This window comes from Chelonoidis abingdonii, chromosome 15 (genome assembly GCF_003597395.2).
Source record: "Chelonoidis abingdonii isolate Lonesome George chromosome 15, CheloAbing_2.0, whole genome shotgun sequence".
In the NCBI taxonomy this organism is placed as follows: Eukaryota; Metazoa; Chordata; order Testudines; family Testudinidae; genus Chelonoidis; species Chelonoidis abingdonii.
The window spans coordinates 34,800,622-34,815,481 of record NC_133783.1 but is presented as its reverse complement, the minus strand read 5'-3'; the positions used below and the strand labels follow the sequence as shown (position 1 = coordinate 34,815,481).

Genomic DNA, 14,860 nt, shown 5'->3' with positions numbered 1-14,860 from the left:
AGAGTGAAAGGGCTCTTCTCCCCCTCCCTGCCCCCAGGCCCTCGGAGAAAGGAGGCACTAGCAAGAGAGCGGCCCTGCGGGGAAGGAGAGGGGACAGAGTGCTGACCTTTCCCGCAGCAAGTGCGGCCATCCCGCCGCGTCCCCCTCCGAAGGCAGCAGCGCCCACCTGTCCCGCACTCGACACCGGGGAACGGTAGCAGCAGCCGCGGCGCCCCCCCCGGGGGCCTTTAAAGCCCCTCAGTGGCGGCAGGCGCGGGGACTACATCTCCCATGGTGCTCCAGTGGTCCCCCTTCCCCAGCTCTCTGACGCACGCGGGAGGGGGCGGCCTGGCTCTTACCTCACAGAGGTGCCACCCCCCCTTTCCGCTCGCTCAGTCCGCGCAGCGTATGGAGCCTGCGGCCCGGATCTCACCCAGGGCCTATCTCGCCTTAGCGGCCTACCCTGCACCCTGCCTGCTGCGGGAGGGCCTGGCGTAGCTGCGCAACGGGGGGAGGTCCCCACGTCCCCTGCGCCAGTGTCAGGCTTCGGGCCCTGTATTAGGCCGACTTCTCCTGATACCGCTGCTGCAGCGGGGCCTCCGGGGACCCCGCACCCGGAGAATATGTCGGACCAGACGGGCTTGGCTCTGCAGCAGACCCTGGACAGGTACGGGGGAGAGAGGGTGCGTGGGTGGGGGTGGTAAGATAGATACCTACATGGATACAGGGAGAGAGGGGGGCGTGTGTGTGAGCGGGTGCGTCCATGCCCGGGGTGGTGGGGAGGCATAGAGGGAGAGGGAGGACTCTGCGTGTGGTCGGGGTAACCACACAGATATAGGGGAATGTGGGGGAGCTCTTGTATGTCACCGGTGTTTGATTGTTTCACCTGGGTGTGTACCAGGCGCTTCAGGGAGACACATCTACGTGACGTATGAGTCTCAGAGAGATGATGTCAGATAAGGCACCAGGAGGTTTATGGAAAATAAAGTTGTGGGATTACTTGTTTTTGTACAGTGTTTATTCTGATTCCATGAGGGTAGCATGAGAGACTTGTGGGAAAGACTATGGAAAGAAGTGGAGGAACGTTTGCCTTTGGTTAAAGCCCTGTATTGGGATTCAAGATACTTCCTAGCTATGCCACAGACTTCCTATCTCACTTTGAATAAATCACTTACAGGCTATGTCTACACTACAGAGATTACAGCAGCACAACTGCACCCCTGTAAGGTCTCCCATGTAGCCACTCTATGCAGATGGGAGAGGGTTCTCCTGTTGGCATAATTAAACCACCCCCGGTGGTAGCTAGGTCTCCTGCCTACATAGAGCTGTCCATACTGGTACTTCTATTGGCGAAACTTACCCAGGGAATATTTTTTCACACCCCTGATTGACAAAAGTGCTAGTGTAGACTTGTCTCTGTAGGCCTGAGTACCTTATCTATGAAATAGTGGTGATAGCACTTTCCTATCTTACAGGGATGTTGTAAGGATAAATTAATCAGTATATGCAAGTTGCTTAGGTACTAAGCTGATGGTGGGACATGTGTCTAGAAAGACTTGGGAAGGGATGTAAAAGCAAAGGAAAATTACTTGTGAGGGTTATAGAGGACACTGTAGGTATAGGAGGCCTCATGGACGAAAGTTTGGAGATGCAGATAGGAGAAGGCTGCAGAAGAGGAGTACATGACCTGCAAAAGAAAGCAAATGGGTTTGTGCATTTGTTGTTGCTTTATGATGTTAGCTGATGCATAAGAATGGCAACACTGGGTCAGATCAGTGGTCCATCCTGTCCAGTATCCTGTCTTCTGACAGTGATGGTGCCAGATGCTTCAGATGACGGTAACAGAACAGGGCACTTTTTTGAGTGATCCACACCCTGTTATCCACTCCTAGCAGGCAGAGGTTTAGGGACTCTGAGAGCATGGTGCTGTGTCTCTAACCATTCTGGTTAATAGCTAAGTTCATGGAGGATAAGTCCATCAATATCGAATTGTTTTTTGAACCCAGTTGTACTTTTGGCCTTCACAACATCCCCTGGCAATAAGTTCCACAGGTTTACTATAAGTTTTGTGAGGAAGTATTTCCTTATGTTTGTTTTCAACCTACTGCCTATTAATTTAATTGGTGACCCTAGTTCTATGTGAAGGGATAAATAACACTTCCTTAATTATTTTCTCCATGCCGTTTATGGTGTGGAGAACCTGTCAAGCCTTCATCAGAAAGAAGCAAATAGGGCCCAAACCCAACGTGTTTCTCCTTTACAGGTCACCTTTTAGGAAAGTGGAATTAGTGAAATATAGGCTGCCATCAGAAGAGTGATGGACACTAAATTATGTGAGGAAGGGGGAGAGCTGTGTGCAGCGTTTAAGGTGAGAATGAGGAGTTTTTAGGAGGAGGAGGGTGGTGTAGTGGGAAAGAGAAAAGCAGATAAATTTGGTGTCTGCATTTTGGGTAGGATGGAAGAGTGCAAAGTTAAAGTCAGGCCAGCCAGAGAGAAAAAGGTTTATAATCTAGGCAGGGGATTGTCAAGGAGGTTGCAGTAATGTAGGCAAGAGATTACCAATGGTTTTGGAAGCAGGAATGGAAAGAAGTTGGATTTTGGAGCTACTGAGAGGGAGCAGTGTCAAGGTGAACAACAACATGGATAGGAGAAGTAAAGGAGAAAAGAGACAAGGAAGAAAATACAGGTGTGGAGAGGATGGTAGAATGACTGAGAGGAAGAACATTCTTTAAAAAAAAAAAAAAAAAAAGATCTGGGAGAACATTGCAAATCCAAAACAGGACTGGTTATGAAACAATGGAATGTGTCCATCTGTACCTCAGTATCTTCTAAATTCTATTCTAGATTTCCCTCTTTGTAACACTAGTGTTTTTTTTATCTTGCTTCTGATAAAATTGGTGCTTTAGTGTTGCACACAAGATCTAAAACACATTTTGGAGGCTCATTGCAGCCCCACATACAGATGTAATATCACATCACAACTGTGTAGCTTGTTCCAGTGAACACCTCTTTTAAGGTGGTAACAACCTGATTTGCTTTACACTCAGCCTCATGGTCTCCATTGTGGGCAAGTTTGTTAATGGGAGGTAATGGGTGGTAGCTGGTACAGCTGAGGTCTTAGACTGGTAAATGGGTATAGTGACCTTTAAATGGGGAGGAAACCAAACAAACATGGGTTTCAGTGTATTTTGCTGCTGCTTTATGAATTTGGAAGGCACAAATGTGTTTTTCTAAGTAAAAATTATTTTTGGCTTGTTTTTTTCAGGTTGTGTGTATCATGGAAAACTCTTTAGGGCTTTTCCTACACTAGAAAAATTACCCATTGGCAAGTGTCAATAACAAACATGTTCAGCAATGTTTCAGAACCCAGGTCTGCATTTGCAGTTAAACTGTGTTCAGCACCAGTTCAACTGCATCCATTGTCAGCAATAGGTAAATTTCCTAGAGAAGACTAGGCTTGTGGCAGATGTAAAACTAATTAAAGTTAAAGATCACAAGAGACTTAAAGATGAACAGTTGAAAGGGAAGGGAGTTTTAATCTGACCATGATATTGGTTAGTTCCTATGCCTTATGAACACTTCGGTGAAAGAGGATGTCTTTGTTAAAGATTTTACATGTAACCTGTTGACTCTAGATGCATGAGCTCACCATACACATCAGTGACAATATCTTTCCCAAACAAGTCCTCCAGCAAAACTAGGGAATACTAGACTAGATGCTCCAGATATTTCTAAGGTAAAAAGCAAGCAGAAACTCACCTTTTTTGCAACCAGTATGGGAGAATGGGCTCTAAGTACACAGGGAGCATGAAAGATGGTACAGAGGAAAGTATGAGAAAATGACAGAGTGGTAAGAAGGAGTAAGCCTCGAAGAGTTTGAATTTAATTGAGAATGCAGCAGGGTGCCCGAAAAGGGAATTTAGAGGGACTGACATGTATATAACATCAATGGTATTTCTTTCTGATTGAAGAAAGGTTACAAAAGCCACAGAGAAGGGTGGCATTCCTACACATTGTACTTGCCAAGCTCATATAGATACGTGTCATTGCTTTCATTATGTTTTATATGGTGGTCAGCAAAAAGAGAAACCTTAATATTTGGCACCAAAAAATACGAGTGCATGGGTTTTCAGCATTGGATTATGAACAAATTTCAAGGGAGTTACAACCAGCCTTTCCTTCTACTTTGTCTTGTTGTTAAATGGGAGGGGGTTCTTGGGTAGATACCCAGCTACAGTAGAACCTCAGAGTTACGAACACCTTGAGAATGGAGATTGTTAGTAGTTCTGAAATGTTCGTAACTTCTGAACAAAACGTTATGATTATTCTTTCAAAGATTTATAGCTGAACATTGACTTAATACAGCTAAATGCTGCTTTTAACTCTCTGACTTTAAATGAAACCCTATTCAAGGGACACCATCATAGGACCTAATCACATCAGCCACACCATCAGGGGCTCGTTCACCTGCACAGCTACCAGTGTGATATATTCCATCATGTGCCAGCAATGCCCCTCTGCCATGTACATTGGCTAAACTGGACAGTCTCTATGCAAAAGAATAAATGGACACAAATCAGACGTCAAGAATTATAACATTCAAAAAACAGTCGGAGAGCACCTCAGCCTCTCTGGACACTCAATTACGGACCTAAAAGTCGTAATTCTTCAACAAAAAAAACTTCACAAACAGATTCCAATGAGAAACTGCAGAATTCGAATTAATTTGCAAACTGGACACCATTAAATTTGGCTTGAATAAAGACTGGGAGTGGATGGGTCATACACAAACTAAAAACTATTTTCCATTCTAATTTTTCCCCTACTGTTACTCACACCTTCTTGTCAACTGTTTGAAATGGGCCATTCTGATTATCACTGTTTTTTTTCTCCTGCTGATAAGAACCCACCTTAATTGATTAGTCTTGTTAGAGTTGGTGTGGCAACCCCCATTTTTTCATGTTCTGTGTGTGTGTGTGTGTGTGTGTCTAATTAATATATATTAATAAATAAATCTCTTCCTGCTGTATTTTCCACTGCATGCATCTGAAGAAGTGAGTTTTAGCCCACAAAAGCTTATTCTCAAATAAATTTGTTAGTCTGTAAGGTGCCACAAGTACTCCTCATTATTTTTGTTGATACAAACTAACATGGCTACCACTCTGAAACCCATCACAGAAACAGTTTCCTTACCTTTCAGATCTTTTTTTAAACTTTCTCTTTATTTCTTTAACAGTTTACATTAAATACAGTATTGTACTGTATTTGTGTTTTGTTTTGATTTTTTCCTTCTCTTTCTCCTCTCTGCTGCTGCCTGATGGCATACTTATGGTTCCAAATGAGGTGTATGTTGACTGGTTAGTTTGTAACTGTGAGGTTGTACTGTAGTTGGAAAAGGGTGTGCTAGTATGGAAAAAGTTGAGAATCACTGTGTTAGTGTATGATAACATCACCTGAATGAATACTGTTATAATTAACACCATATCAGGGTGGCTGGATTTAATCAGTTTTTAATCATGATTTAAATTAGCAAGCAGGAAATCTTGATATAAAGAAATTATTTTAATCTTGTTTTGCCTTTGTTCTTCTTAGTTATTTTCCTAAAGAGAGGTTGATTCTCATTGATTTGTAGCTAAATATAGACCTTACTTTTTGCTGATCAGGAGGAGATACTATACCAATCCACATTTATTTAAGCAATTATATAGCTCAACATACATTTATTTGGATTATTATGAAAGAAAATTGTTAATGATGCTTTTCTTATTTACTAGATTTTTTTTTTGTTTGACATTTATGTTAAGTTGCTTTGGGAGTGGAAATTGGAATTCAATTAAATGCACAAAAATAGCATTTTATTTTATTTTTTAAGTATTTAAATAAATAAGTTATGGAAACATGTTTTACATCTAAAACTGATTTAGACAAAATAGTGTCTGTGGTTAATGAATTCAGCTGATTATTTCTAATCTCCATCTCCTTCACAATTTTAGAATAAGAGATCTCATCCTGTCGCACCTCATTTTTATTCATATGTTGGTAGAGGAAAACAAGCTTTTTTACTTTTTCAGTTCCCAGTTACTTTTTTCAGCTTTGGATGAACTAGTCATTACATGGCACTAGCCGGCTGAATAAACTGAAATGAAGAAAATATTCTCTCTGTACCTGCAGAAGAGGCTACTTCTGTCAAAAGCTGGTTTAGCACTTCAACAAACTCTGGTTCCAGGTGTTTAGCCAGTGATTTTCACTGTGGTTTGGCTTTAGCAGCAAACTTGTACTGCTTATTTTTTTATTTAATTTAAGTGATTGATAGATTTTAGTAACTTTAGGCCTTAATATAGTTTGTTGTCATTTCAAATTTAATTTTAGATGTTCTTATTTTTAAAAAGAAAATTACTGTGTTTTAAAAACTTGATTTAAATTAAATTTTTGTCCACTTTGAGTACGAATATCACTTCTGGTTTCAATTTGTTTCTTTTTCTCATTGATATCAAGACACGGATTTTGAATAAGTACACTATTGCAGGAATATGTAAGTATAAGATATTCTGTGTACAGAATTTCTGGTGTTGAAGTATTTGATCACTACATAGTAAGCTGTAGAAAATTAAGAACAGTGTGTTTTTTGTTTTTTAATCTCTTTACAAATGAGATGTTAGTGTTTATAGTTAGGGGCTGGTAGGAATTTCTGGTATCCCTCTAGAGTAACAATTCTCAGATGAACCTATTTTTCATATTTTATTTCAATGTTTATTTAAATCTGACACACATGGCTGAAGCAGACATACTAACTATTACCATTTATCCAATATTCAGAGTACACTTGCCCTAAAAACATCAAACCATTGCATTTTATAAATTAAAGAAATATTTATTAATAAAATGCATTTAGTGTGGGATTTTTTTAAACGAAGAAAAATTTTCTTAATTAAAAACAAATTGCACTATTGCATTACATTATTGAGCCTCTAACATGGTAACCTACCTTCAAAACATAAATGTGACAATCTGAATCCTTCCTGCACTGTCAATCATGGCTTAGGATACAGACAAGACTCTGCCAGTCTTGTCCATCCTGGGCCACTCTTTGCAAGTCCTCTGTTAAGTCAAATACATTTTCCCTTTGTACTGTTTGATAGAGGCATTCACTAGATTGACCCCTTAATGTTGCTCCAGCTGCCCAGTGGCATGCCTGCCATGGCAGAGGATCCTGCTTCGTTCTTAACACAGATATTTCCCTCATTTTCTGGATAATTTTGGAGATAATGTTGTTGAACTGTAACAAATCTCAGTGTGTGTTAACATTCATTTCTATTTAACACCGAGTATGTTTCTGAGGCATTTGGATTCAGCTTTCACATCTGTACCTTGAACTGGAAATAATATATAAGATGAAGATTTGTAGTTGGTCTTTAAGTTGTAGAATTGCTATGACCAAAGCTTGTTTAAGCTGGTGAATGCCACTTTGTTTGTGACATGATTTCCTTCTGGATATCTCTGGTGGCTTGCATGTTACTGCCAAGATATGTGAATTGACCCACCTCTTGTATTCCTTTACCATCTAGCAAAATGCTTGAGCTGAGAGTTTCTAGGGTACTACTTGTATTTGATTTTCGTAACTGATTGACCTAGACTTTTTTGCATGCTGTACAGCCTTTTGTCTTTGCTTCCATGTTGGTTGAGCTGTCACTTAGGTCTTGCTGCTGACGTAGTTCCTTTAAGTGTTATAGTGTACTGTTAGCTTTGTGATGTTACAGCTTTTCCTCATAACTAAGTCAAAGGCAATGCCAAATAGAGGTGAGAGAATGCATCCTTGTGAGACACCAATGTCTGTTAAATCATTCATCCAAGTCCACATTTACTTGAAACTGTGCATGCTGCACCTTGATATCAAGTCTTGATCATAACTTTTTATTGGCATACTAGAACGCTTCAAGACGTTCCAGAATGAACTGTCAAAGGCTTTTTTAAAAATACACAAAGTTTATGCTGAGTGGATTCCCCTGTATAGTCAAGCTAGTGAAATAGACTATACAAAGTGTTGTTAAATGGAAAAAGTAAACAAACTTTTTTTTTTTTTTAAATTTATCTTTCAATTATAATCTCCAGTTGCCCTCAGTAACAGCTGGTAAAAAGAACATATCAGAAGTCTGGCATGTAAGTTGATGTCCCTTTTTAATGCATTTGTGTTAAATATTTTTTGTGTCCAGAGAATATATTCTTGCACTACCTAAATGAAATTGGAAACTTTATTGAAAGAGCTTGGGGTCATCTGAGCTAATGCAACACAGAATTATTTAATGGAATCTATCTTTGCATTTCCTGGCTTTTATTGTTTGTTTGTTGTCAGAACAATTGTTTAAGTTCTATTGCTGCTATATTTCTGAAAAGATTTTAAAAGTCAAAGTTAGCATACCCAACAGTTGCCCTGTCCTTTATTTCTTACATTTATAATGTCTATCTACTATTTATTATATGCAAGGGCATTTTCCCAAAACATAATTCAGTGCCATTTAAGCTAAAATTCAATATATGATATCTTGCAATAACACAATACATGTTGTAACAGCATGTCACCCACCTCTCATGAGTGCCCCTTTCTGGTCCGGTGTATCTGCAGTTTTTAAACCAGTCCCAGCCCTGGTATTGGGCCATACCCCCAGGGCTTCCTCCCTGGAGGCAATTGGTTTCACCCTCTTGGTTTGTTCTGGCTCCAGCTAGGCCTCCTGACAGTTCAGTCCTCTTCTGGGGGTTAACCTTCCCCACTGGCCTGTGGCAGGGGGACCGGGCTCACCCACTATTCTGGGTCCCAGCCCAGAGACTCTAAGAATAGCAGCTATGCTCTGCTGTGTTCCTTTAGCAAAACTGCTTTTGGTTCCCTGGGACACTTCCCCTTGGCCCCAAACTTGACTGACACCTTACCTTTAGCTCAGGGCCCTTCTTCCTCACTCCCCTAGTCCCTACTAGCACTGAGCTGTCCATTGTACTGGAGTTCTCTTTGGCTAGCCAGGAGCACCACTTGTACTTCTCTAGCTCCAGCAAGGAACCATTTATCTCTTGCACTGCTTTTTATAGGGTCCTCCTGGTCTTCCTGCAGTTTTCTGGGACAAGTACGGCAGGACCAAGAGGCTTCCAGCAGAGGGTCTCTAGGCCTAATCCACCCCATCACACACATGTCATGGAGGGTAAATGCTTCCATATCTAATAATGTTCAAAGTGTAGTTTTTAACGTGACCCAGGGTGGAGTGGGTAGGGGTAGTGCAGCAACACCTGATGCCATGTGTGATGTTGACGGGGGGTATAGAGAGATCTTTAAAAAGATTTTTTTAAAATCAATACTATCTTGACAGTGATCTCTTTAAACTCCAGGTATCTAAGGGTAAGTTTAGTTAATGAATGGTAAAGGAAGTTAATAGATAAAATAAAGTCAACCTTTTATTCCTATGGAAAATTAAACCTTTCATAGCAGATATAATTTTTGCTTGTCGCCCTTTTGACTGGAAGTTTGGAAGAACTGGGACTATAACAAAGCTGTTATCAATGGATCTGATATCTTATGTTAGCTCCTTGCTAACAGAATAATTGCTGTAAACCAAGATAGTCATTCCTAGTCAGATTGCAGACTAAGGCCTAGTCTACACTATAAAGTTGTGTCAACACAAGGCAGCTTATGACAACCTAGTTGTACACACATCTGCATTAAAATTGATCACCTGCTGTAAGCACCCCATTATCCTGACATAGTAACAACACGTCCCCAAGCAGTGCATGTGTATGTAGACATTTCATTACTTATGTCAACCCTAACTGTCCTCCAGCAGCTGTTCCATAATGCCCCACACTGACTGTTGTGGTTACCATTGTGAATTCCACTGCCCAGGAGGTCACATGGACCCAAAGCCCCTCCTCCCCTTAAAGCCCCATGAATTTTTGAAAATCCTTTTTCTGGTTGCCTGGCTTGGTGAGCATATCTGGCAGCTCTCCATTGTTGAGTGCAACTGCCCAGCTGACCATGCTGGCTACACTGCAGCTTGGAGTAGACTGGAGATATTGGATCACCTGAGCCTGTGGGAAGAAGAGGCTATGCAGGCACAGCTCTGAACCAGCCATAGAAACTTCAACATCTGTGAGCAGATTGCTCAGGGGATGCAGAATAAAAGCTATGATGGGACCAGCAGCAGTGCTGTGTGAAAGCCAGGGAGCTGTGGCAAGCATATCAGAAGGCCAGGGAGACCAACAATCGATCCAGTGCCAAGCTGCACACTTGCTGCTTTTATGAAGAGCTGTGTGCCCTATTCAATGGGGAAACACCTCCCCACAGCACCATAGACACTTCTGAGTAGCCCAAATCTCAGACCTCTGCCGTGAACAGCAAGGATGAGGAGGTGGTAGATGAGGAAGAGAAATATAAGGATCAGATGACTGGGGCGGGGGGGAATCCATCTGTGCGGGGAGCCAGGATCTGTTTTTAACTCCACCACAGTCCAGTCAGTCAAGCACAGGTGAGCTCAGTGCTGGGGAAGGAATAAATAGTTACAGGGTACATGATACCCTCAAAGTAAGTAGGACACATCTTTTGACTTTTAATTACTTTACTTGTTCTAGAAGAAGTAATTGGTACAACCAAGAGAGATTAAGGTGTTATCAGCTTTTCATTTATGCAGGTGTTGGGAGGGGGTCATACAGAGCAATTTGTTTATGTACACCGGGATGTCCCTTGAAAGATCTTGATGAAACTTTCATGGAGGTACTCTGCAGTCCTCTCCCAAAGGTTTCTGTGGAGGGCTGCCTTATTTCTTTCTCTGTGGCAGGGCACTGGCTCATACTGCTCAGCGATGACTTCAGCAGGCACCATTGCAGTATGCAGGCTGCAGCATATGGCCCTTGGCAGCTTTGGGATGCCAGCAGCAGCTGTATTCTCTCTGCCTTTGTTACCCTCAGGAGTGAGAGATCAGCTAAAATCACCTCTGCCTGTGGAAAATAGTGCCAGTATTCAGTGTAATTGCCCTGTATGTCTGGATTCATTCAATTGAGCAATTCCCTCCTCGTTTCCCCAGCACCCGGAGTCCCATACTCACCATGACTGGTGCTGTGACTAGTGTGGTGCACAAGCAATCCCAGGGAGAATTAGTTTGGCATCGTAAGTTTTGCTTTCTTGGTGAATACGCTGACAATAGTACCTCTGTGTGTTTTATCTGCAGTTGTTGCTACTGCAGATTTCATGGTCTCTCCCCCCACCCCATGCTCATGGAATGCCTGAACCAGATGAGGAAGAGAAAGAAGAGACTTGGAATGACCTGTTCAGTAAGGTTCTGCAAGCCACTGCTGCATCAGACCATGAGCACAGGGCCTAATCCCTGGAGGATTAACACTGCAGACAGCCTGGAGAAGGAAAGAGGGGAGAAGAGAGAGGCCCAGGAGTCCCAATAGGAAAAGGAGGGAGGTGCACCAGGACATAATGTGGCCTCTCAGGCAGCAAACACATATACTGCAGATTCCGGTGGACGTGCAGGTTCAGCAGTCCCGGGCTCACCTCCCTGTGCGGACCGTGGGAGAGCTCAATATCGGGATCTCTCTATACCCCCCCTCAACATCACACATGGCATCAGGTGTTGCTGTACTACCCCTACCCACTCCACCCTGGATCATATTAAAAACAATCACAGCTTCACATACACTGATCTGTGAAAGCCACAGTTGGTGTATGTACAGTTGAAATGAACATGAATGTTCTTTCCCCTTCATATGTTCTGTTCTGTTAATTTAAGTTTTAATTAAGTTCTTAATGTATTTGTTTTAAAATGGCACATTTTTTGCACTGATTTTGTTAGAGAATGATAATCTATTATTTGGAACATAATTCATCTTTATCAGTTCACAACATATGCTGCTGAGTGCTCAGCAGTTCTGAAAGGAACCAGTTACCTGTAAATGCACAGTATCACACAACTCATAGGATCAATAACAAAAACAATTAATAGGTTCATTGACAATGTTATATTCTACGCTAACTTTTAAAATGGTCTTTCAAAGCCTCCCTGAGCTATATACCTCCATGTTGAACTCTTCTAATAGCCTCTGTGTCTGGCTGTTCAAATTCAACAGACAGCCACTCAACGTCTGCTCACCACCGCAGAAACCTTTCCCCCCTTTGGCCTGGTCTACACTAGGGAGGGGTGTTGATGTAAGATACGCAACTTCAGCTACGGGAATACCATAGCTCAATGGTCCCCAGCGTGGTGCCCGCCGGGGCATTTATGTGTGCCCGCCTATTGCCCAGCAGGGGACCCGCTGGGGACAGCGAACTCAGGCTGCGGGCCCGGTATTCTCTGTTCCCAGCAAGTGTGGGGCCTGCCTAGTTCCCAGCAGGGGAGAGAAGCTGCGGCCCCACATCTGCCAGGGACAGAGAACTCGGGGGCTGCAGGCTGCGGGCACCAATGTTCTCGGTCCCTGGCAGGTGCGGGGCCGCGGCTTAAGCCAGAGAGAAGCCGCGGCCTCGCGCCTGCTGGGGACAGAGAACTCGGGGGCTGCAGGCGCTGGTGTTCTCGGTCCCTGTCAGGTGCAGGGCCCACCGAGTGCCCAGCAGAGAAGAGAATCTGGGGCCCTGCGCCTGTTGGGGACAGAGTACTCCAGGGCTGCGGGCACCAGTGTTCTCTGTCCTCGTGGCTTTTCTCCGGCTTTTCTGTTCTTTCTGGATTCATATATTATGTAATATTAAATTTTTTTTGTATTATTTAATGTACAAATACAAAATAAGCCTTGTAAAATTGTTCGTGCCCGCCACACTCTTCTGAAAACATGAATGTGCTACTGGCCACAGAAAGGTTGGGGACCACTGCCATAGCAGAAGTCGACGTATCTTATTCCAACTTACCTCCCGTCCTCACGGCACGGGATCGATGGCCGCGTCTCCCTCGTCGACTCCGCTACTGCCGCTCGCTCTGATGGAGTTCTGGAGTCGACGGAGAGCGCTTTTGGGGATCGATATATCGTATCTAGACGAGACGCGATATATCGATTCCCTGATAAATTAGTCGCTACCCGCCGATACGGTGGGTAGTCTGGACATACCGTTTGCTACACAGGTACTATACAGGATATAGCAGGCAGCCATTACCATTGGGGTATCTTTCTTGCTGAGGTCCAATCTTGTGAGTAGACAATGCCATCTACCCTTCAGATGATCAAAAGCACATTCAACTGTCATTCTGTACCTGCTGAGCTGGTAGTTGAACCTTTCCTTGATGCTCTTGAGGTGGTCGGTGTATGGCTTTGTGAGCCAGGGAAGCAAGAGGTAGGCTGGGTACCCCAGGATCACTATTGGCATTTCAACATTGCCAGTGGTAATCTGCCGGTCAGGAAACATAGGCCCTGTTTGTAGCTTTCTGAACAGTCCTGTGAGCCTTTCCAGACTTGCCCATATTGATTTCAGTGAAGTGCTCCTGGTGATCCACCAACGCTTGCATAACCAGAGAAAAGTAGCTCTTTCTGCCGATGTACTCAGTGGCAAGGGGGTCTGGTGCCAAAACAGCGATACGCCTGCTGTCGCTCCACCACAGTTTGGGAACCTTGTAGCTGAAAAGCCATCCACTATATTCTGCATGTTGCTGAGAGTCAGTCCTGTGTAGCAGGAGATGATTAATGGCCCTGCACACTTTGCGTCGCAATGGCCCCTGCAGTGGATTTCCCAGCTCCAAACTGATTCCAGACTGACTGTAACTATCTGGTATTGCAAGTTTCCATAGTGCAATCACCAGTCACTTTTCCATTGTCAGTGCAGCTCTCATTTTGGTGTCCGTGTGCTGGAAGGCTGGGGCAAGCTCAGAGCACAGATCTAGGAATATGGCCTTGCACATAGAAAAGTTCTGCAGCCACTGCTTGTCATCCCAAACCTGCATTATGATGCGATCCCACTAGTCAGTGCTTGTTGCTTGGGCACAGAAGAATTACTCCGCCATTTGCAGCTGAATTGGTTCTCCTATAGTAATCTGTCCTCCAAGGAATTGTCATATTCCCCATTCATTCAGTGGTTTTTGTGGCTCAGCAAATACTGAAGGATCATGCATCCTGTGCTTGCAATTCTCATGACAATAGAGCAGAGCTATGCAGGCTCCATACTTCTGTCAGAGATGGTAGACAGCGAAGAGGGCTGTGCAAGTTTGTGGGATTTTTGAAAACAGGCACAAAAATAATGGCATACAGAGATAATTACGGGAAGTTGGCCTCATGGTCTTAGTCACTCTGTGTGACTTGTTTCAGCCTCATCATGTATAGTCAAACTTCCTGCAAGTCAGTGCACTAGACCGTGGCAAGTTGCACAGTGGGATGCCTACCCATGGCATACCACACTGCACCTACACAAGCATTCCTAGTGAGTATGCACAGTGCCAACACAAGGAGCCAGGTATGCACGCATGCAAGCAATATGCTAACTGCGGAAGCTCTATACTGATGTACCTTGAGTTGATATAAGTTTGTAGTGTAGACCTGGTTTAAGAGTAATACTCTGATATTCTGAAGAAGCTGTTGTCTAATGTTTGTTTAAACTGTAGTGGTATTTCATCATTAAATCACAGCTGTGATTACTCCAAGTACTTGAGGGCTTGAGTTCTGATTTCTTGCATATATCTTTGATGGTCTCCTTTTTCCTATTCTGTTTTCTTTGAGTTTGAGCCATTTGATGTAGAGCTGAAGGGACGGTTTTTGTGGATTGAAAATGCCACTTGGATCAAGCTTACAGATCAAGACATGGAAGAAGCTCTAACTTTAGTGTTCCTATGTCAGGTCCAGCGTGACAGTGTACTGAATCTATTGACCCACTGATCAGTGTTTCAGTGGCTTTTGATTTTCTTTTCAGATTAGGTATAATTTAGGTCATGGT

The 14,860-nt window shown here is 43.2% G+C and overlaps 2 protein-coding genes across 7 annotated transcripts in view; one reads left to right on the top strand and one right to left on the bottom strand.

The window, feature by feature from the left end:
- The window catches only part of CPEB3 (cytoplasmic polyadenylation element binding protein 3), a 180,760-nt gene extending 180,572 nt beyond the window's left edge, over positions 1-188 (bottom strand). For all 6 annotated transcript variants that reach the window (XM_032770264.2, XM_075072703.1, XM_075072706.1 and 3 more), the window contains exon 1: positions 107-188. The gene's annotated coding sequence lies outside the window, so the exon portion shown is untranslated. The remainder of the gene's footprint in view (positions 1-106) is intronic.
- An 85-nt stretch (positions 189-273) lies between these two features.
- MARCHF5 (membrane associated ring-CH-type finger 5) overlaps positions 274-14,860 on the top strand; it is a 58,635-nt gene continuing 44,048 nt past the window's right edge. The window contains exon 1 of the mRNA XM_032770269.2: positions 274-646. Within this exon, the coding sequence (XP_032626160.1) occupies positions 603-646 (44 nt within the window). The 5' untranslated portion in view covers positions 274-602. The remainder of the gene's footprint in view (positions 647-14,860) is intronic.